Here is a 22,615-nt window from a genome sequence, read left to right as displayed (position 1 = left end):
GAGGAAATCTGTACCAGAAACTAGGCTGGGTGTCACATGGGCGGGAGCAAAGGGAAGCTGCTTCCTGGCATCTCTGCACAGTGAGTTGGTTTTAAGGGAACCATAGTTTCAAAAACCCAAGGAGGCATCACTGTGTGAGGAAGCTGCATGTGCAGGATGTGCTGAGGCTTGTGCACAGGGACCTGCTCCCCTGGCTCTGCAGGAGCCTGTGGATTTACAGAGCTACCCGGGGCTTGGTGGAGCAATGCAGAGCTTTTGCTGGGGGCAGGGGAAGGACACCAAGGTGTACTGGGATTAAATTCCACTCCCTCTTTTGACATTTATACCCTGTGCAGTAAAAAAAAAATATTTGGCCATGAACCTTTCATATAACTCAATAAAAATAATGATAAACAGGCTGTTTAAACTGAAATTGATTCAATATATAAATAACGTTTCTGGAGCACCACAGCCCAGCTCTTAACCTGTAGTTAAGTGCAGTATTCCCACAGGACTGAAATCTGTTTCAGGACTCCTGGGTTCAGACACTGGATATGTGAGTGTGGCCCTCAGCACAGGTCACTTAGAGGAGAGGAAACCTTCCAGCCGCTGTGTGCTGTTGGATGTGAGGAGTTAGTGGCTGACATGTCCATTTCCTTAGTGGTGCAGTCCCCAGCCTCTCCTGACCAGATACCTGCCAGCAAAAGGAGGCTGCTGCAGTAAACAGTAACCAGTACTGTGCCTGGTGAGGCGCAGGAAGGGTGAATTTAAGGAGGGTAGCTGAGAAGAGAGTGACTTCTGTTTGCTCCCTGCCTCGCGTGGGCTCCGCACAGGGTCACACTCCGCTGACGTTCCCAGGCAGGTGGTGGAGTCACCGTACCTGGAGGTGTTTAAATGAGGCTGAAGGAGTTACTTAGTGCCATGGGTTAGCTAATTAGAAGGGTTAGGTGACAGGTTGGGCTCGATGATCCTAGAGGTCTTTTCCAGCCTGGCTAATTCTGTGATGCTGTGACAGTAGTCACTGCTGCTGTAAATTGCCTGGATTGTCTTCCTGACCCTGGCAGTGTCACTGCTGAGGCGAAGGACAGCTCTTGCTTTGGAGGGCAGAGTGCTCAGAGTGCTGTTTGAACCAGGACAGGGGAGGTCTTGAAGGGCAGGCGCTGAGCTTGCTGCTGGGAATGGGTTTGAGCTCCTCGGGTGCGTTGCTGGCTCAGAGCAGCTTTCCTCGCAGACACACAGAGCTCTTCTGCGCAGGGCTCTGTAAGCTGGCTCTGGCTTTGGCCTGTCTGAGTCAGGAGAAGGCAGAAAAGAGGCAGAAGTGTTCTCTGCCTCAGAAGGCAGAGACTTACCTGAACCAGAGCTGATGCCCAGGGGTGATTTCCTGTTCCTATGGGAGGGCCTCGGCCGTGGCTCAGATTCTGATCAAGGTCTCAAATGTTCTAAGGAGTCTTCTCACAGCCTGGCTTTGTTCAGACTTGTGGCCCAGGCACTGGCGTCTGTGCTGCTGTGTTATGATGATTTTTATACTACAACCAAGCTGCTCCGTTTTCCAGGAGTTTCCAAGTAATTAAATTAATTTAAAGGACTAAATTCTTTCTTTTGGTGACAACTTCACATTAACAGCTAACCACAAGGAGAGCTGACTGAGAAAGCCCTTGATTGTGTCCTAATCCGTCTCTCACCCCTGGCTGACACCTGTGGCAGATAAACCCTGGAGAATAGGAGTCTGGTGAATACTCCTAATTAATACTTTCTTCCTTGTAGAAAAGTAATTATTTGCTCCTGGCATAAACAGGCATTTGGCAGGATTTGAAGAGACTGATTGCTTTTGAATACTAGGGCTTTATTTTGTTTTTTCTAAGGCAGGGGGAGGAGGCCTGGATCCAAGCTCTGCGCTCAGAAGGACTTTGTCTGGACCCTGTGAGTGTCGTTAATTGGCACATGGCTGAACAGCCGCAGAGTCAGACAAGCTGATTTGTTACCTGTCTGAAAGGAGCCAGCTCTGCCCCTTCGCTAATGGCCTGCAAGTCTGAACAGGGTACCTGTAAAGCAGAGGCTTGGAATGGGCTTTGGAGCCAGGATGGGAGGCAGGAGTGACTTGTACTTGAGAGATTGCCAGAGATAAGTCTGCTTCTCCTTCCTTCCAACCCCCAGTGAACAGGAGAGGAGAGCTGTCTGGGGACAGCCAGCCAGCTGGATTAGCAGCAGCTGCAGGTGTTAACAAACACATCCCTCTTAATGCACACTGCAGGGCAGGTGTAAGCAGTTTGTGAAGGATCAATCTCAGGGTTTCAGGTGAGCTGTGGAGGGGGTTTTTGTGCAGAGCCACTGGGGAGGATGCTGACTGTGCAGTTTGAGGTGTGCCAGCAGTGCACACGGCTTTTGCCTTTAGCAGTGCAATCTTCTGTGTAGTGTAGCTCCTGCTAAAGGGTCTGGGGAGCTGCACAGTGCATGCTGAAACAGACCTGCAGCTACTTGTACCCACACTTGCTAAGTTAAAGACGACCTGGGTGTGCTTACACAGTCTGCATTCCCTTTGCTCTGCTGAAACAGAGTTTTACAGGGAGCAAGCAGACCTAACCTCCCCTCTTACCCCACTGCTGTAGCAGGGAATCTTTGTCCTTTGCTCATCTTCTGCCAAGTTGTTACTCAAAACAAAGGGACAAAATGAGAACAGAAATAAATCAATCTTAGGCAAGGTGTTACCAGCTCGGAGGATAAAACTGAACTCAGGCTGGAATTCTGAAGTGCAGTGAATTTCAGATGTGCAGAACTAGTTCAAGGCTAAGGAGCAGTGCAGAAAAGCAACCATCAGAGCAAATGTCTCAGTGATGCTGTGGGGATAGGAATGTTCCCTTGGGTGAAGGGACAGTTGGGTCAATGAACACACTGCAGCATGTTCCACAGGCTTCTGTTGCCCACACTTTCCCCCAGCAGGTCTGTCTGCTGAGCAGGCAGCACAACTACCCCAAAACAAGCAGATACGGAGCTGGGAGCTGGCAGTGCCAGTGGAAGTGCCCTCGTTCAGAAGCTGTGGCTGTTGTCAGCAGCAGGCACTAGCCCACCAGTCCTTAGCTGAAAGGCACAGCTGTAACAAGCAGTTAAATGCCCAAGGGTGCTCCTCAGACAAACATGTTTGATGCAGAATGTCCAGCAAAGGCTCCTCTTACTCTTTATGGTTCAGGAAGGAGCAGCAGGCAGTGGGGGTGCTCTGCCCCTCGGCTCCCCCAGGATGTGCACTATACAGAAATGGATTCGTTTGCTAAAAGGGAAAGCGAAAGGTGTGATGAGGAGGAGGAGGAGGAGCAGCCTCTTGCAGAGGAATGTTGCAGACCGCCCGCTGCTCCTTTCCCCAGCCCACGGGAAGAAGCCTGTTGGAGCTGTGTTGGAGGGCCAGGAGTGCCTGCTCTGCCGTGGCCGAGCACCAGAGGTTAGCACTAAAAGTAATTTGTGAGACTGTTTAATTTTGACCATGAAGGAAACTGCAGCAGTGGTGCATGACAGAAATGAGGCACACAGGGATGCACTGTGGAGCTGGAGGGTTTGTTTGCTGAGGGAGTTTATTGCCTGCTTTCTACCCCTGCCTCTCATTGTCCTTGTTTGTGGAAGCATGACTGGTAAGTTAGCAGAGGAGTAGGACCTCGCTCTTCTAGAGTTACTGAACAAGCACTCAGGGTTGAGTTTTCAGATTAATTCTGTTTTCACTGTAAAAAAGTGGTTCCTGGAGGAGATTTGGTTTCAAGCTGTCTGTGGTGCATCCTTCTTTGAGCTTCATATGCATCAGAAAACTTTGGCTTTGTGTGTTCCTCAGGAAGCTGGTTCCCAGGGCTCCACGGTGCACCTTTGCTGTGGCAGGGCAGGTTAGCAGGGATCACTGCCAGGAATACAGCAACTTCCCCTTGCTCTCTTGAACGTGGGCATTAGCAGTGCCCCAGGGCACTCCCGGCAGCAGAGACGTCCTTTAGTGGCAGAGGATTTCCATGCCTAGGAAGAGCTCTCTGTCAGCATCCTCAGCTCAGTCTGGTCACTGTCCTTCAGCCTGTGTGCCCGCTGGGTAGCAGGGTGCTGGGCAGACCTGCCTCGTTTTGCTGCTTACCTGTCCACTCACATTGGAAAGCTGCAGCAGCTGTGCTGCCTGTGTGGGTACAGCCCCTAGCACAGCAGGGCTCAGGGCTGGTACCAGTGCTTCTAGATGCTGAGCAGTGCAAATGAGTAAGTGCCAGTGGAACCCTGGCCTGTGCCTTGAGACGCTTCTGTCGTACTGGGAGTGCTGCTTTGCCTTTCACACAGCTTTATGAGCCTCTGTAAGCGTTGGAAGCCTGCCTTGCTGTAGAGGAAATGTCCATACTGTGAAGGCAGGGATGCCAAATCAGTTCCCCAGACGACCTCCCCTCTGGGTGGTGAAGTGCACTTTTCTGTTTTACTTTCACTCCATCACATTCTTTATCTCAAGAGAAAGACTTTTTTCCTCCCCTCTCTCATCTGCAGTTTAATCTCCATGTTGTTTAGCTTAAGAGAAAGTAGCTTCGTACACTCTGGACATGTTTCCCACTCCCCATTAATGATTAATACCAATAAAGCTGCAGACAGACCTCAGAGGATAAATGGCAGATAGTGACCAAAGAGATTTCCTAACAGAGTTTCAGAGGATAATGGTCCTTGAAATGCACAAAAATCAACTGCTTCATTACAAACTATTTTACAAAATGATTCCTTGCTAGCAACATGTTTAGCCCAGAACAGTCCCCCCACGTCAGCACACCTGGGCAGTGAAATCTGACTCAGTGCTGTTCACATGGGGCCGGGCAGATGCCCTGCTTGTGCCTCTGTCCCTGTGCCTTGTCAGGGAACTGGGCTCAGGGCTTCAAATCAGAGACATGTTCAAGTCAAGCCTGAAGAACTTTGCCCTGTGCCCAGAAGAGAAAGTGCCCTGCCTTCTGGGACAGCAGCAAGCAGGTTTAAATAGGAGTGGCAGAACTTCAGACAGGCACAGTGCTCCTGAGCCCACAGCAGTTAGAGAGAGCTGCCCCAAGCATGCGGAACGAGGAGGTGAGTGTGTGCCACACCAGCCGTGGCAGCAGCATCTGCCACAGAGCCTGAGTGAAGTGCACTCATCCTCCAGACATTGTGCTCCCTGGTACAGCTCCTCAGCTAATCCATCATGCTGCTGTGGCACAATAGCAGGAGGCCACAGGAATCTGCAGAACATTAGAGCAAAGGCTGCACGGCAGTCTGCCCTGCTCCGGCTTGGCTCTGCTGGGGAACCACCCACAGGAGCATCAAGATCAGAGATCCCTGCCCTAATGAGGATGAATGACCGAAAAACAGCCCTTTGGGGGAATGTTCTTTTCTTCTTTTCACGTCGTCTGTTGCTGTTTAGCTGGGGCAGACACAATGCTTTTGAGCTACGAGCTCTGGTCAGATCAGCCTCAGCTCACCTTGGTGTGTTTGAAGGGTCTAAGGAGCAAGGCAGTGCTCTGCTGGAGGCAGATGCCCATCACTGCGTTCCGTGCCTCTGGCGTGGGTTCAGGAGCAAGGTCAGGTGTGTGTGCGCAGCAGCGGTGCCTGATGCTGTGCATGAGGGACGTGGGAAACTGGCCAAGACCCATTTAACGTTGCAGTGCACCAGGCTGGGTGCCCCTGGTTGTGTTTTGGAGTGAGAGAGCTGCAGAGGATGTTTCTGGCGCCCACCGAGCAGCTTTGAGGCAGTAAGCCAGGAGCCGTAGGAAGCCTGCAGCCTCCATCCCCCGCGCCAGGGGCAGCCTGGAGGACTAAGCAGATCTGCTGTGCTTATGCAGTCAGCTGTTCAGGCAGCCCTTAAAGCCAGGAGAGGGGGCAGTGGCCTGAGCACCTGAGTTCACATGCCACAGATCCATCCCACAGCTCTAGAGGAAAAGACTCGATCGCTGCCTGAGCTCCTGGGTGCTGCTTTCTCACTTTGCTCACCCAGTTGCTGTTTGGCATGAGAAGAGGATAATGCTGACCTGTGGCTGGTTTGAAGGCTGAAGGCAGGAGAGGAAGTGCTCTGCTGCTTGTGACTGTCTCCTAACCTCTCACTAATGCTGCTGCTCTCTTGGTAACCTGCTGAAGCAATCCTGACAGAGTTGAAAGGTTCTAGTTACCTCTTCAGAAGGGTGTGGGCCAGTGCTGGTCACGGGGAGCCACACTCTGAACAGAAGAGTGATTAAGTAGGGAGTAGAAGGATGATGGGGAAAAGATGTTAAGAGGCACTTGGGAAAAGACCTCACTGTAGTGAAGCTATCTGCAGAAAGAGGGATGTGTGAAAAACCAAAAGCAATCAAGAGGAAAGCTGACAGTGAAGGGAAACCACAACTGGTTCTGCTCCAACAGGACACCACAGCGTCCGTGCGGATAGGGCTGATGATGGAGGAGATGATCTTCAACCTCGCAGACACACATCTGTTCTTTAATGACCTGGAGGTATGTAGCTGCTTATTTTATTTAACATCTCCTTTTCTAATTACTTGCATCTGCTCCACAAACTTCCTTTTCTGGCCAAGAAACTTTCATTTTTGACCCCCGAAGAAATGGGCCTAAGATGGCTTATTGGAAGCATACTTCATGGCCCCTGTCACAGCTTCATTCTGTTAGGGACATTAACAATGATGGCTTTGGGCACTTCTGCTAAATCTAATCAAGGGGACATTGCTGCTGCTTCTCCTGAAATTTGCTATTGCTAATTTTATTAAGCTAAATTAGCATAGATCCTATGGGGCAGGTAGCAATTAGCTGTGAGCCAAGGCAGAGGCATTCTAAAGGGTCTCAGTTCCTGAGGAAGCTCTGTGCACACAGAGCAGGAGGTCTGCTTGAGCTCAGGCACACTGCAAGGCACTGAACATGGGAGACCAAGAGGAAGAATCCTTCCTGTCTGGGCCAGGGTGAGATCTGACCATGCCCCATGCAAAGCAAAACTCTTTTCAATGTATGCTACACTTCAGCCAGAGTGATGGCACAGAACTGTGGCACCAGCTGAGAAACAGCTGCAGAGTGCTGAGGAGGATTTGGAATCGGCAGAAACAGCTTGAATGAGCCACACACAAAGTGAGTTACCAGGGCAGGGGCTGCTGTGGGCACCTTGGAATCAGAACACTGCTTGGAGGTGTTTGCAGGGAATCCCTCTGGCATCCCTGGACAGACCTCTGTGGGCTTCCTCTTCACCTGGAAAGGAAAGAATTTGTTTCTGTGCTATATGAGAGCATTTTCTGTGCCTGGTGAGTTCAGCGAGAACTTTTAGTTCCTCCACTGCTTAATTGCACTGCAGTCCTCTGCATTTCAGGAGGGGCAACCTTTCTTGCCACCTGGCTCCTTATAATCCAAGGCTGCTCTTGCTGAGAGTTTTCATTTCCTTTCCCAGATGAGCTGTGGGTAGCAGCTCAGCTGGCAGATTTCTCCTCTTCCAGCTTTCTTCAGAGAAAGTTGGTGATGAGGGTAAGGAAATTGCAAAGTGAAGAAGCCCCAAGAGGGACCTGCTGCCTGGGAGCCATGGGTCCTGTGCTCGCACTCGGTGTGCAAGCAGCACCTCCCACCCAGCTGATCCAAAGGGATGACTGCAAAGCTCTGTGCCCTGCACCCACAGGAGGCTGAGACTCCTGCAAGAGTATGAGATGGAAAATCATTTTCAAACAGGTTTTCTCCCTGCGTCACAGCACAGGACTGTGACTTGTCTGCCTTCAGTCAGGCTCTGCACCCCTATCAGTTAGTGACAGCTCTGGCTGCCAGCAGCAGAGCCCTCAGGTCAGGTTGGCCTTTGATGGCCTCTCAAGTTCTTCAGCCACTACAGCAGAGCAAAGGTTTCAATTAGCAGAAGTCAATTTGTTGTCCTTCTGCTGTGGTTTCCAGACATTAAGGAAGTAAAAGCTAAACAAAAAGTTAGGTTTGAGTATTCCAAAATCCTGTTTAAGGATCATAGCTCACCAAGTGCAAAGCTTTCCACAAGTGCAGTGAATTATACTCTGGAAAAAGAAGTGGGTAAAACCCGAGCAGAAAAGCTGCTGCAGCAGCCCCATGAACATCAGTGTGTACATCAGCACCATCCTGTGGTCTGACACTGGCCTCTACAAGACCCAACCAGCTGAAATCACACGGGGCAGCAAACCTTCACTTGGGAGGAGGCTTCCACACTCTCTCCTCCTTTTGCAAGTCAGGGAGAAAGAGAGCTGCCAAGAGTCCAGTGCAGTGAAAACACCAAGTCTGGGGCTCCAGGATTCTGCTTTTCTTCCCAGGTGCCTTTTGTTCCGACTGGTGCAGGCTGAAGAGCAGCACCTCCCCCCCAGTGCCACTGGAGGTACTTTTGTCTAGCACCCTGGGAGCAGGCACTAAAGACAGGAGGGCTGTCAAGGGGCTGAGGACTAAACAAACCAAGGCACTGCTGTGCTTCCAAGTTACTGCCTCAGGGCCACCCCTGGAGGCTCTGTCTTCTGGGAACTGGTAACCCCTGCCTAACAAGGGCTGCAGGTTCCACTGATCAATGGATGCTTAAAAGTCTCTGTCTCAGCCCTGATATGCAAATGGACAACCTCTGCCCTCCCAACTTGTTCTCATATGTGCATGAGACACACCTGGGTGGTTCAGAAGAGCTTCAGCAGGAGCCTCTCCATGCCCCTCAGAGCAGCTTGTGTTGCACAAGAAGGCAGCAGAGGCTTCCCCCAAGCCTGCAGTACCATGCGAAGCTGCGTTAGCTCTCAGTGTGGGTGCAGGGGTCTGGTCCCAGCTGCAGGCAGGTTGTGTGGCACAGGCAGAGCTGGAGATAGCACAACAGAAAAGGCAGTTCAGTTGCTAGAGCTGTGAGGGATGGCTGAGGTCTTGCAGTGACCCAGGCTCTACCTGCTACACACCATACACCTCTGAGTTCCTAGAGTGGTGCCTGAGCAAGGCAGCAGCTGTGAACACTGGGAGATGCCCACTGCAGACTGTGTGACCCCTCAGGAGCTTTCAGCAGCAGCTCTGCTGCCTTGGCTCTGTGGTCACTGAGACTTCAGGGAAGTCTTGCAAGAATGCAGATCTGGCCTCACAACCAAGCAATGCACCAGGACCTATGTTCTTGCTCTGTCCAGCCTCCCCTGTGTCACCCAGAAACAGGATAGCTCAGGCAGTGGCCTATGAGGTAGTGTCTCCCCCAGTGTCAGGGTGCTTTGTGAAGTTAGCAATGCGATAGCTGCTGGCACACCTCGGTGTGCAGATGAGAAAAGCAGAGCCCTTCGGCCGTGCCTCTGCCCTGACTCAGCAGCCCACAGCCTCCAGCTGCAGTGCACTGGGCTGCAGCTACAGGGAGGGGGCTTAGGAAAGGATGGGGCTGGAGGGAAGAGGGATGCCAGCAGAGATCTGCTGTTAGCTGCCTGGCTCCGGCTATGCACAGAAGCCTGCAGCCCAGTGAGTGGGGAGACAGGAGCAAGCTCCAGTCCTCGGTCTGGCTGAGAATTAGCAAACCAGGCACCGCAGAAGATCTCGGTGTTGTGCACAAGAACTGCCACTGCTGGTGGGAGGAGGTTTTCTAAGGGGCTTAGTTTGAAGTAATTAATCAAACTCACAGCTGTGTGAGGAGGGCAAGGCAGAGTCTGTGGGCTGCAGAACGCTGAGGTGCCTGGGCTGGCTCAACTGCCCTGTCCAGCCAGAGTCCTGTGCTAACTGCTCCTGCCTTTGCTGAGAAAGGAGCTGCAACAAAAGACAGAGCTCAGCAGCTTGAAGCCTTTCTGGTGCATGCCTACTTGCAAGGGCCACCAAGAAAGGAGGTTGAAGGTGGTTGGAGAAGCTTTCTCATTTTTCCCTTTCTAATCTTAATGCTGAGAAAGAAACAAAGGGATCACATTTCTCACATTTGGAGGCAAGGCCTCTTCCATTCCACAGCTGAAGACTTTTGGAAGATAAGCCCTAGAGCTAACATTTCCTGCAGGATTCTGCTTCAGGTTCCTGTGCATGGATCTCTTCACCCCTGACACACATTGGTCCTTGCCTCTGCCTGGCACTGCAAAAGGTGCCACACTCGGTGCCTCAGCCCAGCTGGGAGCGGCTGCAGGACAGCATCTCTGGAGACTTTGGGTAGCTCTCTTGTAATGAGGTGGACCTGCACCTCCTGTCCAGAGCAGTACTGTCGCAGGGGGGAGGGCTGCCAAACCTCTGCCTTACCCTGCGCACACAGCCTTCCTGGCTCGAACACAAGCTGCTCTCCCTCCTGCACGGGAAGGAGCTGCACTTACTGTGGCATTCCAGAGCTGTTGTGCCCTTAGCAGCAGATCTCCCTCACACTCAGTCTGTCCACATTTGGTGCGAGTGCTGTGAGGCTTGGTTCTAACAGCTCCCTGGCTAGACTGTGGCAGACGATGCTAGCAGCAGGTGAGGCTTTGTCTGCTTCACGCTGCCCTCAAAGTCATTTTTCACTACATTCTTTCAACATGTTTCGGAGCATTTACTTACTGCTGTCTCTTTTTCCACGCTCTCCTCAGGACTGTGACCAGATCCACATAGATGATGTATCCTCAGATGATAATGGTCAAGATCTAAGGTAGGGGATCTCCAGACTGGGAGCTGCAGGTCAGGTAGTGCCCAGCTGTTTGAAGACAGCAGGGGGTTGGTCAGTGATGTGTGCCTTCTCCCCTCCCTGGCTCCGTTCTGTCTGCATGTCTGAAGCACACAGAAGCAGTATCCCCTTTCTGCCATTGATGTGCCCGTGCCTCCTGCCAGGCCCTGAGCTCGGAGCTGCTCTTGAAATACAGCTCAAATCAGGCTGAACTGCAGGCAGACCACACTAGCGTCTGCTACACCTCTGCCTAGCTGCAGCATGGTAAGCAGGTTAAGCTGCCAGATGGATGCTCTAATGCACAGTGGCATCAGGGCTTCCTAGGAGGGGATGTGAATAGCCAAGCAGTGGCTGCTCCCCCAGTGAGGTGTCAGAAGCACCACAAACTCAGCTAGCTTCAGGCTGCAGCTCTCAGTTGCTGACCCTTTTTGCTGTCCCTTCCCTTGCTCTGGTTCAGTTACCTTGGCAGCAGGTGAGGACAGTCAGGTGTGCTGTGGTCCAGAGGAGCTCAGAGCTGACTCGGTGAGCTGTGCTGTGCTCACAGGAGGGCTCCATGGCAGTGGCGGTGCAGGAGATGCCCTGCGGCTCCGTGCCACTGCCCCGCGGGGACTTCTGCTGCCCGCCGTGCCGCTGAGCTCTGCCCTTGCCTCCCTCTCCCCAGCACCTACAACTTCTCTGCGGATGGCTTCCACAGCTCCAGTGCCAGTGCCAACCTGTGCCTGGGCTCGGGCGTGCACGGCGGCGTGGACTGGATGCGGAAGCTGGCGTTCCGCTACCGGCGCGTCAAGGAGCTCTACAACACCTACCGCAACAACGTGGGGGGTGAGTGCCCCTGGGCAGGCGCCTGCCTCGCTGCCCCCCTCGGGGCGTCTGTGCGGGAGGTGCAGAGAGCAGTGCACTGAGAACCTTTCCCAGTGAGCCCAGCAAGGGTCCCAGCAGCCATCCCCAGGTCCTGGCCAGCGTTCGCAGGAGAGGTTGCTAAAGCACCTAGCCTCTGACTAGGAGGAGGAAGCAGCAGAGCTGCTCTTTGTTTCCTTCCTTTCTGGTTGCAGGAATCCCCTAGGTACAAGTGCTGGAAGCTTTTTTAGGAGAAACAAAACCATCCTGGTTTCAGGTGCCTGCAGCTTAGGTCACTACCTGCTCTGCACAGCTCTTCCGGCCTTGCACTCACTTCCCATGCAAGCTTAATGACGACTCCAGGAGAGGTGCCACAAGGCCCTGCAGTGTGCATCTGATACCATTCTGAGCTGAGCAGCACAGCAGTGTGCTGCAGCTGAGCCTCCTGCACCTCGTGGCAGAGCCCTGAAGCGATGTGGCAGTGGGCAAAGGGAAGCAGCCTGCAGCAGGGCCAGGAGAAGGGGGTGGCAGAGGCAGGGTTCAGGATACAGACAGGAGCCCCTTGCATTCTAACACAAAGCTGTGGGACTCCCTTTCTGTGCTTCTGCAAAGATGCTTTCCCTGCCCACAGGTTTGATAGGAGCTCCTAAGAGGGAGGCCTGGCTGCAGCTGAGGGCAGAGCTGGAAGCACTGACTGACCTCTGGCTCACTCACGCTCTGAAGGCGCTCAACTTGATACACTCCCGGTAAGGGCAGCTTAAGGAATCGCTGCAGGCTGGGGCCAGGATCTCCTTTGCTCTTGCACCCCCACCCCTAAGCAAATCAAATCACATCTACAGGATTTTGCTGGCCCAGCCTGCGGGAGGCCAATCTGCACACATCTGCCAGACTTGGGTGTTATCAGGGGCTGGAGTCAGCCTGGGATGCTGAAGTGGCCTCTGATTGTGGCACACTGCTCCTGGGAGCAGGCAGAACAGGACCCTCCCATCCTGACCAAGTCCGCTCCAAGCTCCCAGTGCAAGCACTCCTGCCTTGTGCTTACACTCGAGCAACAGAGATCCTGGCCCACACACAGTGAGCCTGCTGCTGGCTGGTTGTGTGTTCTTCATGCTGCCAAGCTGGTAAGACAACAGCAGCAGTACTGACATGAGCTGTCTCTGGCTGTGTCATCTCCCAGCAGCTTGGGAACTTCAGTTTGCAAGGAAGGTTTGCTTCCTGCCACCACTCAATCCAGAGCAGAAGAGAGAAGCACAGATTGCCACTTCTGACTTTTGTTTTGTAGGCCTAACTGTGTGAATGTGTTGGTCACAACTACTCAGCTTATACCAGCTCTGGCCAAAGTGCTTCTCTATGGACTGGGCACTGTCTTCCCCATCGAGAACATTTACAGTGCAACAAAAACAGGTAAGAGCAGCTTGACTCAGGCTGATGTCCTGCCCCACTTCAGGCACAGCCATCCCCCAGTCACCACAGGCAGGGTATGAGCTCTAGTCTCAGCTCCATGTTTACACAGTTCTAACTCACATCCTGACTGCCCACACTACAGCTAGTACAGACTGCCAAAAAGACGCATCAAAGGCTTCCCGAGTGTCTCCATGGTGAGGGAGCCTGAAAAACACTCACCCTGTGGAGCATCTGCTGCATGTGGGATGTTCAGCCGCACCCAGCCAGGAGGAAGCTGATCTGCTTGGAGCTGTTACAGACAAAACCACAGCTTGGATCCTGCAGAGGGGTTCATTGTGCTCAATGAGCTTTACAAAGCCCTGCCAGCTGTAAATGCAGGCAGAGCCCCTGTTTTGGTCTGATCTTTCTGGCACCAGCGTTTGAACCTCTGAGGACTGTATTGTCATGTTTTGACTGCCACCAGAATGAGCAAAACTGAGTGCCACGAGTGTGTCACAGCAGCCCACCAGCGGCCAGTCTGAGCAGTGCAGCAGAGTCACAAAGCTTATGGCAAACTGGCAGCAGGTGGAGGGCCTTGGCTGATAAAGAAAGTGCTAGAAACTGTCCTGAGTGGGGAGAGCCAACCTCAGAGAAGGGTCAGGTTCTCATTTCAAAAGACAATGAGGAATGTGGCAGCGAGTTTGGTTTGGTCCCAGCACCACCTCTAGTACCCAGTGTCAGCTCCACCTGCTCTGTGCCAGTCCCAATGTGTTTGTCCTTCTGCTGCCCAGGGAAGGAGAGCTGCTTCGAGAGGATAATGCAGAGGTTTGGGAGGAAAGCTGTGTACGTCGTAATAGGAGATGGTGTTGAAGAGGAGCAGGGAGCAAAGAAGGTACAGTCTGTGAATGCCATAGACCACTCCAGCTTTCCAGGGACAGGAGCACAATCGGTTCCTGGCAAGCATTCTCTGCAATATCTCTGTGCATCCTGATTCTTGAGCTCCTGCTCTGGCTGCAGAAACATGACCGAGATGCATTTGCCGAGGTGCAGGCACTGGCTGCATGAGTCCTGCCTTCAGCAGGCTGCTTGGTTTGTAAGGGGCAGGCAGAGTGGCAGCTCAGTGATGTACAAAACGTGGCAGCAGAGGAGCTCAGCTGGCAGCTGAACCTTGCTTGCATTCTGAGTGAAGAGCCTGCAGGCTTCCCAAGCAGATTTGAGCTGAGTGGGCAGGCACACAGGCCCAGGAACAAAGGGGCGACAGGCATGTGTGCTGTGCCCCAAATTGGCTCCCAGGCCATCCTCAAAGCAGCAGGAACCTCTTCTGTAGTGCAACAATACCTGTGTCCACCTAGCCAAATCTGCAGAGGGTTCTCTAGCTCCTGAGGGCTTAAGGAGCTGTAGAAAGTCCAAAAATGCATGCCTGGGAATGGAGGAATAAGAGCCTGCTGCCTTTGAGAGCCCAGTGCCTGCTCACTGGGTCAGTGCTCATGGCTGCATCAAAGCCTGCAAGGGCTCTCTGGAGAAGTGGGAAGGTTCAGCAGTCTTCTGTGCCAGGATTTCAGGGTCCCTCTTGCTTGTGTCTCCCAGCCTAAGCAGCTCTGCCCTTAGCAGAGCACATTCTTTGCTGGGCTGTCACCTGCTTTGATGGTTGATAACCCTCAGTCAAGGCTGGCACACACCTGAGCTTTGGGCACACAGAAAGGGCTGGGGGCAGGCAGAGCCTCTCCATCTTGGGGCAGTGCTGACAGCATCTCCATTTCAGGGGGGCAGTTTTCCTCACCTGTCTGAGGAGGGATACAGTTGTAGGAGCTGAACAGTGGCTGGGAGGCTGAAAAAGCCTCATGTACTGGAGGGGGTTTGATAGCAACCAGGGAAGGAGCAGGAAAAGGAAATAACTTTTGCCCTTGAAGGGAGATCGCAGAGCAGTGGGTTCCAATTGCAGTGGATGTCTGCCTGCTGTCTCTACACAAAGAGTTAAGCAGCTTGAAGGGAACATTTGGCTTCTGCTAGGCAGCAGAGTGGGGGGAGCCTGAGTCCCGGCTGAACATGAGAGGGGTGTAAACAGACTCTGCAGAATAACCACCTGGGAGCACTGCAGCGCTGCTTCCACACTCGGACAAGGAGTATCTCCCTTCAGATCTATCCATGCACCCTTAAGTGCACACTGAGCTGTCCTAAGCTGGATGCCCACAGTGAGAAGATGCCCAGAGGGTTTGTGCCTGCGCTGGGAGGAGCACGGATGAGTTTGTCACCCGGCTCTGTGGCTATACAGAGAGCAGCAGCTGGGAGGAAGCAAAGCCAATCACAGTCCCAGACGCTGTGAAATTAAAAGTGCTGTAATTGTTTTGGAGTGAAACTGAATCCAGCTCCAGTCCCAGGCTGGCAGAGCACCCCGAGGGCAGCTTCATGCAAGGCGTCGCTGTTTTAAAGTTCCCTCTTTGCAGGCAGCCACAGGCTTGCAGCTGCTGCCTGCAGAGCCATCTGGCTCTGAGGGAGCTTCAGAGAGCTGGGGGTACCTTACCCGTGGCAGTGCCAGGGCCCCCGTGTCACTGCCCTGCTCTTGTTGCACAGCGATCGAGAAGCTGCTCCTTTGTCCTCTGTCAAGTGTGAGGCTTCTTTTCCCAGGGGTACTCACAATTCCCAGGAGAACAGCCAGGCTGTTCTGAGGGTGATGGAGGAGCCCAGACTGCAGGTGGAGCTGCTTGGTCACAGCTTGGACTTCAGCTGTATCACACTAAATATAAAGGGACAAACAGGGAGGCAGGAGAAGAACCCAGGAGAGGCTCCAACCCAGAAGTGGGGCAGCCTGGGAGAACAAACTCTGCTGCAGCCTGTCACAGATAAGTGAGCATCTGCCCTGAGCAGTGAGCCAGTTCCTGCTTCTCCAGGACACTACCCTCTGCTCCGAGTGCCTTGGGAAGGGAAGGGTTAGGAATGGGTTTCACTGGGGGAAATTTGTTCTTGTCTGATTTTTAATGACAGCTAAGCTCTGTCTGTGAAGCACTGACAACAGCTTGCACTAATGACACTCACCTAAAGCTGCTTCTAGAACATTCCTAAGTAATGTGGGACAAAAGGGGGAGCCAAGTTCAGAAAGGCAGCCTGCAGCCTCCATCCCTTGGGAGGCAGGATTCAGATCCCTCCTGAAGTGCGGAGCTGCCTTCCTCTTTACACTTCCCCCTCCCTCTCTCCGCTGAGCCCCTTGCCTGGGACACTGTGACAGCCTGGTGCTGAGGATGCAGAGCAAACAAGGTGCTTTGATGCCAGTGTTAACCCTCTCTTGGCTCCCCTCTAGCACAACATGCCCTTCTGGAGGATCTCCTGCCACGCTGACCTGGAAGCTCTTCGGCACGCCTTGGAACTTGAATATTTGTAGCAGACCCCAACAGCTGAGCACTGTGAGGGCTCCACTCAAACTGTTCCAGCGAGTCCACCCAGTCCTCAACACTTCCTGAGTAAAAACTGTTCCCCAGCAACTGCAGTTCTTCCTTTTTTTTTGAAGGAGAACCCTGGCAGTGGAATCCTTGCAGAACTTGCAGCCAAAGACCTTTGCACCAAGTCGTCCTTCCCTGGGACAGAGGAGAAGCCTTCAGCCCAGTCGCTGCCGAAGCTGGAGGCAGAGAGCTGTAGCTGCCCTTTTGCCATCAAGGACAGACACTGAAGTCTTGGGACTGCTTGGCAGCTTTCTTGCTTTTGAAGGGGGAGGAGGACAGAGTAAGGAGTCTCTGCACACCCCGTGGGACCTTCTGGGAAGGAGTGGAACTGTTGATCTTCTTAGGGTTTTTGTATTTGTTTAATTTATGAACTAATCTCATTATTCTGGTATTAAGCTCTACCTGTGTTTTTAATCTGGCTTCTGGGGGGCGGGGTGGGGGTAGTCTTATCATTCTAAATTAATGGCTGATTTCTCCAGCACAAGCCCCGGGGAGGATGATGGTGTGTACAGTGCTGCCAGTGGTGCTGCTGGGAAGGGCTCCAGCTGTGCCGTGCCATCTCACACGGGCGGCATGTGGACTGTGCATGTGCCTTATGCTGCATCTGGGCTCCGGGGGCGGGGAACAAGTACCCTGTGACGAGTGAAAGGCATTAAATAAAAACGTGTTTACATCTGGGGGCCTGGATCACCTCTGCTCTTCCCTCCAGCCACCCTCAGCTGCAGAGCTGCCTGGAACACATCCTCCCTGGTGCTGCACTGCGTCAAATGTGCTCCTCTGCCAACACCTGAGTTCTGCAGGGCCTGAGCCAAACCCCTCACCTGCTCCTCCATCCATCCTCTCCACGGGAAGGACTTCCTCCCCCTCACCGCCCGCCAAACATTAATCCTAGGGGCTCTGCACTCATCTGTGAGGATGACCTGCACCAAAGAGAGAACCTGCTCAGGTGTCTGCAAACTTTTGGTGGTTCTGTTCTGGAGACAGCTCTGAATGGCTGAGGTGCAAGAGCAGAACGCAGCCCTGGGTCAACAACCAGGGAGCTGCGCTGGACCGTTGAAGAGAAGGCTGCGCTCAGGTCCCTGCGCTGTGCTGCACTTCTCCCGTCCGACCACGCGAGGGCAGCCTGGCAGCGCTCAGCGCCGCCGAACGGCGATGCCCAGCACCGTGCCCCCCCGCCCCGCCCCCGCAGAATTCGGGGTCACAGCCTCTTACCTGCTGAGTGCCAGGCACAGAAAGCAGCTTCTCAGCCGTAAGCACAAGCGGGCAGGCCAGGCGAGCACAGCAGAGCCAGCGCTGGCACCAGGCAGGGACTCTAGAGGGGCATTTAAGTAGAGAAATTGGCTTCAAAAGGGGAAGAAATGCCCCGAGGGTCTAAACCAGCCCCGGTGCACGATAGAGAGGAGGCTCTGTGCCTCACGGAGCCGGGGGAGGGAGGCAGAGGGACTTTGGCCCCATGAAGACTTGGGGGTGAGGTGGCTGCAGCCTAGCACCTGAGGGATCTGTCCTCAGCTCAACAGGTAACAGAGCACACAGAGTGCCCAAGCCATGCCCTCCTAGAAGGCCACAACCCCACTCACCCCAAAGTCCCCATTGCTGACCCACACACTGGCAGGACCCGAGCCCAACCAGTGAATCATGTCAGGCAGCAAGCAATGGAACTCTGCTGCTGCAAGTGAGAGGAAGCAGCTGCTGAGCTCTGGCCGTCAGTGGGTTCCTGTTAAGGGGCTGCCAACGCTGCTCTGCTTTCTCTCAGGCCTGGAGTCAAAGGTCCCACTCTTCTGAGAGAAGATCCCAGCCCCAGCGAGATGCTCTGGAGCCCGTGCAGGAATGAGCACTGATCCAGAGGGGAAGGAAACTGGAAACCCAGGACCACAGAGCATTCTTCTAAAACAGTTTAATTAAAAAATTGTGAAGTCTCTTGGAAAATTGGCGGAACCCAAAGCATACTGCGTGTGCCACCTGCCAGTCACAACCAAACACCAGCGTCAAAAAAGATATTTAAGTTTAATACAAATTTTATACAAAGAAAATGTGAAAAAATACTTCCATATGCTAAGAGCAATTATGCTTCACAGATAAGGCCAGCTAGGCTAGTTGGGACACCACCGCGACTCACCAAGATGCTGCTCTCGCCTCTTTCCCCCCTGCCGTGGGTACTAGCTGGAGACTGTACAAACCTCATTCTTTACAAACAATGGCAGAAATCAACACGACTGAAATGTACACCAGGGTGGGCTGGAATGGTATCATACAAGTGGTTTGCTCATATACAGACATCACCTTCGCTTGGCTTGGCGCTCGTGACACACACAGCGGAACGACAGCAGAAGTGTAACAGACAGCACCTCCTGGGCTACTTCTCTCACACTGCTTCATGCTTACAGGGAAACAGAAACCTCATCACATCGACCATGCATGCTCTGGCCCAGCACCGCAGTCCTTTGCCCCTCCCTTCTGATCCGCGCTCGTCTCCACACCTGCTCCTTGTTCCAAGTCCTTTGGGAGGATTTAATGGAAAGAAAACTGAGCTGTGAAGCACAGAACAAACTTTTCCTTCTCTGGGTCCTTGGTGCCAATGATCAGCAACCAGGCTACACCCAGCTGGCACGACACTGACAACTGTTCTGATCGTGGACTGAATGAAATTGTAACTTAATCTGAACCTGCAAACAGGATGAAACTTCACAGCCTGGTCACTGTAAAAGCAAAGGGGATCTTTGTGTCTTTCAGGTCCTCAAACTGGAAATGTTGTAGCTTGCCCAATAAAATCAGCTCGGCACCTGACTGCTCAGAGAACTTCTCCAAAGTTCCGAAGTGCAGCAGCTTGATTCGATCCAAATGCCAATTAAGTTGTTCAGGTTCTCATCATTCTGCTACGTGATGCACAACTGCAGTCTCCCAAGAGCAGTTTTCAGTGTTAGCTTGTGATAAGGCTGTGTTCAACCTTCCTCTTCCACCTTCAAACACTCTTTATAAGTTAAAGTCAATACAAATATAAAAAGGAGGTGGGACTAAGGACATCCACACATTGTACATTATTTACAACAGAAGCATAGATTTAAGAGGGTTCTTACCTGTCCTCAGCTCTAAGCTAGCACTAATGCTTTACATGACTGTAGTGTGGTGCTTTGTACACAGGCACAAAGCTCAAGTCTGAACCTTTGAGGTTAATCTAAGGAACTGTGTGGGTTTTTCACATTCCTGTTAGCTTTCTTTACTCCACCAATGCAAACGCTCTCCTTAGCTGTTAGACTTCTCCTGCTTGTGCTGGCATTGTGGCCTGAACATAACTCTCATTGCCACTGTGTCAGCAGAAGGATTTACCACCACAGGAATGGGCTCTGGCTCAAATCCGAGAGAAACATTGTTATGGCACAGGTCACAGGAGCACGACCACAGAAAGAGAGAGAAGGTCCAGCACAAGCTCCAGTGCTGTGCAAGGTGAGTTACCTTCGTTACTGCACTGTCACCTCTCTGCAGGGTACAAAGCAGAGGTTTCCAGCCCTAGAGCCCAGGGTTTTCCTGTGTTATGATGGCTGCTAGGCAATTACAGGGAGAGGTGATGCGCAGGGGCTGCACACAGTCTGTGCTTGGAGAGAGAGGATTTCCTGGTTACATCCAGTTCTGTGCTTTCCCCAAGTGAACACATGGGAAGAGAAAAAAGGGCTAAGAAAATCCTTTGTCAATGACAAAGTTCTGACAAACCAAATTGAGTACAAAAATACTCTCGCTTAGAGATAGTCTTGTTAGACATCACAAATCAAGCTCCCCGAGAGGAGCTCCCCAGGCATTCAGAGGAGAGAACAGAGAACATCCACTTCAGAACAGTTCTGAAGCCAAGGGCTGCAGAGAGTAGTAACAAACCCATCAGGGTTGCTGGGAGCTGCCTCACAGCCCTGTGAGCACTTCCCTAGAGCAGAACCGTTCCTGCCCAGCACACAGCTCAGCGTCTCTAATCTCTAATCACAGGCAGTGCCAGGACATCTCTAGGAGTGGTGACTACAGACACAGGGACAAAGGCACAAGACCATTAAACAATCTGCTCATGGCCACAGCACTCTGGAAGATCTGGAAAAGGATTTATTGAATCTCAAGTCTGCATCTTAACCTTCCCCTAGCACCATTCAAGCAGCGTGTTGTGATCCAGTCCAAGTGGTACCCAGCTGGTGAGCAAACAAGTTCACAAGGTTTTGTGGAGGGAACAAGAAGTGAGATTGAGGAATCTGAAAGGGATGCTCAGCTCTTCCCCTGGCGGCAGTGACACTCCAAGAGAACAGGGAAGCAGAAACACAAGTTCACCGGCGCCCAATGCTTCCCCACACTTAAGAAACCACAGCAGTGTCTTAATGGTATTCGACTGGAGTATCCCTCCTGAGATGGAGCACAGCCTAGAGTGTTGATCAGCTCCCCTGGAACAAAGTCTGTGCCTTCCAGAAGCCTGCTCATTCCAGTGCCTGGAATGCAAAGACCATGAATTCATATTTTGACATGACTTTAGCTGCAGAGAGAATTAAAGCCAAACACGGAACCAATCTGCTAAACAAAAGGTTGCTGCTGCTCTGTCACGATTTCAGATGTGTCTGGAGGGCTCAGTGCAGAGGGCACCCAGAAGATACACTGCAAGTTGTACAGAGGAAGGAATCCCAGCTGAACACAAAGTGCAAATTGGACCCTGCAGAACCCATCAGGTCACTGTCAGTGTCCCTGGATGGGGACATGGAGGCTGCCACAGATGCCTCCTGAGCAGACATCACACACGAGGACGTTTCAGTTCTCACTGCAGGCAGGACGCACAACATGCGAGACCCCTGCAGTGTCCTCAGAGCGTTTCCTGAGAGGTACAGCTCCACCTCTGCCAGCTCCACACCCATCTGCATCTTGCACACACACTAAACATGCACTAAGGTTAAAGTCCCTTGGGCTGCAGGTGCAGTCAGGAGCACACAGAGGTGTCTGTAGCTGTGCAAGGCCAATACAACGTGTACAGAGTTTCAACATGCACAAGTAGAGGCTCTGGGGCCGCGTCACACAGCACACCCAGGAGGGTCTCTGCCCTACTGCTGACTGCTGCACAGAAGCACCTTAGGATCTCTCCACCTCTAAGCTATTCACTAAGAGCCTAATGCCTTTGATGTGTGCCACATATCAGACCTTGCCATTATGGCAATTCAGTCCAAGCAACTCAGAGCCAGTGCTGGGAAGGTGCAGTGCTCTCAGCTGAGAGAAATTAAAACGCTGCTAAGGAATGTGAAAGTTTTGACCCCCACTGAGAGCAGTGACACCTGGGTGAGACAAGAGGGCTATAGACTCAGGCGTGTGACTGCGCTGGGGGCTGCGTGCACACAAGGACAAAGACTATCTTGGGTGGCAACCAGGCCTCCTAATCAGTGACCACGGGGCATTGTTAAACTAGCAGACAGTTACTGTCATAACTGACCTAATGCAGGTACCCAAAGAGGGGCTCCTCTGCAGAGCCCACACACCGTGCAGGGCTGCCAGCAGAGCGGCAGCAGCACCGTTCCTTTCGCTATGAAGAATGCCAGCTCAGATGCCAGCCCTGCAGTGAAAGGCTGGCATTTACAGTGCAGAAAATACAAAACCCAAACTCACTTCTGTCCCACCTCCTGTGACTGACACTAGGGAACTGGTGTGTCCTTGGCTCTGACAGAAGAGCCCAGGCCTGACCCCAGTGCTGTTTCTCTTCGCTTCTTAGTGCTATGGTGCAGACACACTGCTGCCGAGTGCAGCTCTGCTGTAGTTACCAAGATGTCACAGGAATATCAAGCACAGCTCACAATCAATTAAATCTCTTCAGGATACCATAGACAAAAAGCTATTTAAAGGAATTCTCTCTATTCACACGAGGCTGTGCTGCAGTATGCACAGAAACAGCCACAAAACAAACAGCTCTGCACAGCGCCGCCTATGCCCCGCACCTCCGCTACACCTCAGTCTCACACCAGGGAAGGATGGAAGGGAAGGCTGGAATGTTACACAGCAAAATTAGACATTTTGCACTGAAAGGTGAGGCTACTCCAGTGAATTCATGTCCTGATAGAACAGCAGGTGGAGACAACCCCCCAGAAATACTGAGCAATTGCAATGCCAGCAACAGCACTACTGCAGACGCCAAACGCCGAGGTTGTACTTACAATTGTGGGTAGAGTGGCTGCAATATGGGTGGTTGTCTGCTGTACCTGGACCAGTTTTATAGGCTGGCTGCTTGTCACACCTGTTGCTATCTGCAGAGACAGCACAGGCAACCTCAGTAGAAGTCTCAGCTTTTACAGAAATCCCACCTAGTTGCTATTAAAACATGAACTTTAGGCTCGGTGTTTTGTATGCGTTAAAATTTGGAGCTCAGTGAATTCACAGGTTACTGTGGTTAACAGAACAGCTCAGGAACGTGATCAGTGCACACAGCATGATGCTTCAGGTAGAACATCTA

At 52.5% G+C, this 22,615-nt stretch overlaps 1 protein-coding gene across 9 annotated transcripts in view; it reads left to right on the top strand.

The window, feature by feature from the left end:
- The window catches only part of EYA2 (EYA transcriptional coactivator and phosphatase 2), an 81,012-nt gene extending 64,172 nt beyond the window's left edge, over positions 1-16,840 (top strand). For 6 of the 9 annotated variants that reach the window (XM_064167890.1, XM_064167883.1, XM_064167885.1 and 3 more), the window contains 7 exons: positions 6,331-6,420; positions 10,440-10,498; positions 11,175-11,335; positions 11,982-12,096; positions 12,633-12,754; positions 13,525-13,625; positions 16,236-16,840. In XM_064167890.1, coding sequence (XP_064023960.1) covers positions 6,331-6,420; positions 10,440-10,498; positions 11,175-11,335; positions 11,982-12,096; positions 12,633-12,754; positions 13,525-13,625; positions 16,236-16,394 — 807 coding nt within the window. In that variant the 3' untranslated portion in view covers positions 16,395-16,840. Of the gene's footprint in view, positions 1-6,330; positions 6,421-10,439; positions 10,499-11,174; positions 11,336-11,981; positions 12,097-12,632; positions 12,755-13,524; positions 13,626-16,028 lie in introns of all 9 variants that reach the window. The other 3 variants (XM_064167886.1, XM_064167891.1, XM_064167887.1) reach the window with 2 other exon arrangements.
- The last annotated feature ends 5,775 nt before the right edge of the window (positions 16,841-22,615 follow it).

Source organism: Pogoniulus pusillus, chromosome 29 (assembly GCF_015220805.1).
Source record: "Pogoniulus pusillus isolate bPogPus1 chromosome 29, bPogPus1.pri, whole genome shotgun sequence".
NCBI lineage: Eukaryota > Metazoa > Chordata > Aves > Piciformes > Lybiidae > Pogoniulus > Pogoniulus pusillus.
The sequence above is the reverse complement of the archived record's forward strand: the minus strand, read 5'-3'. Positions and strand labels throughout refer to the sequence as shown.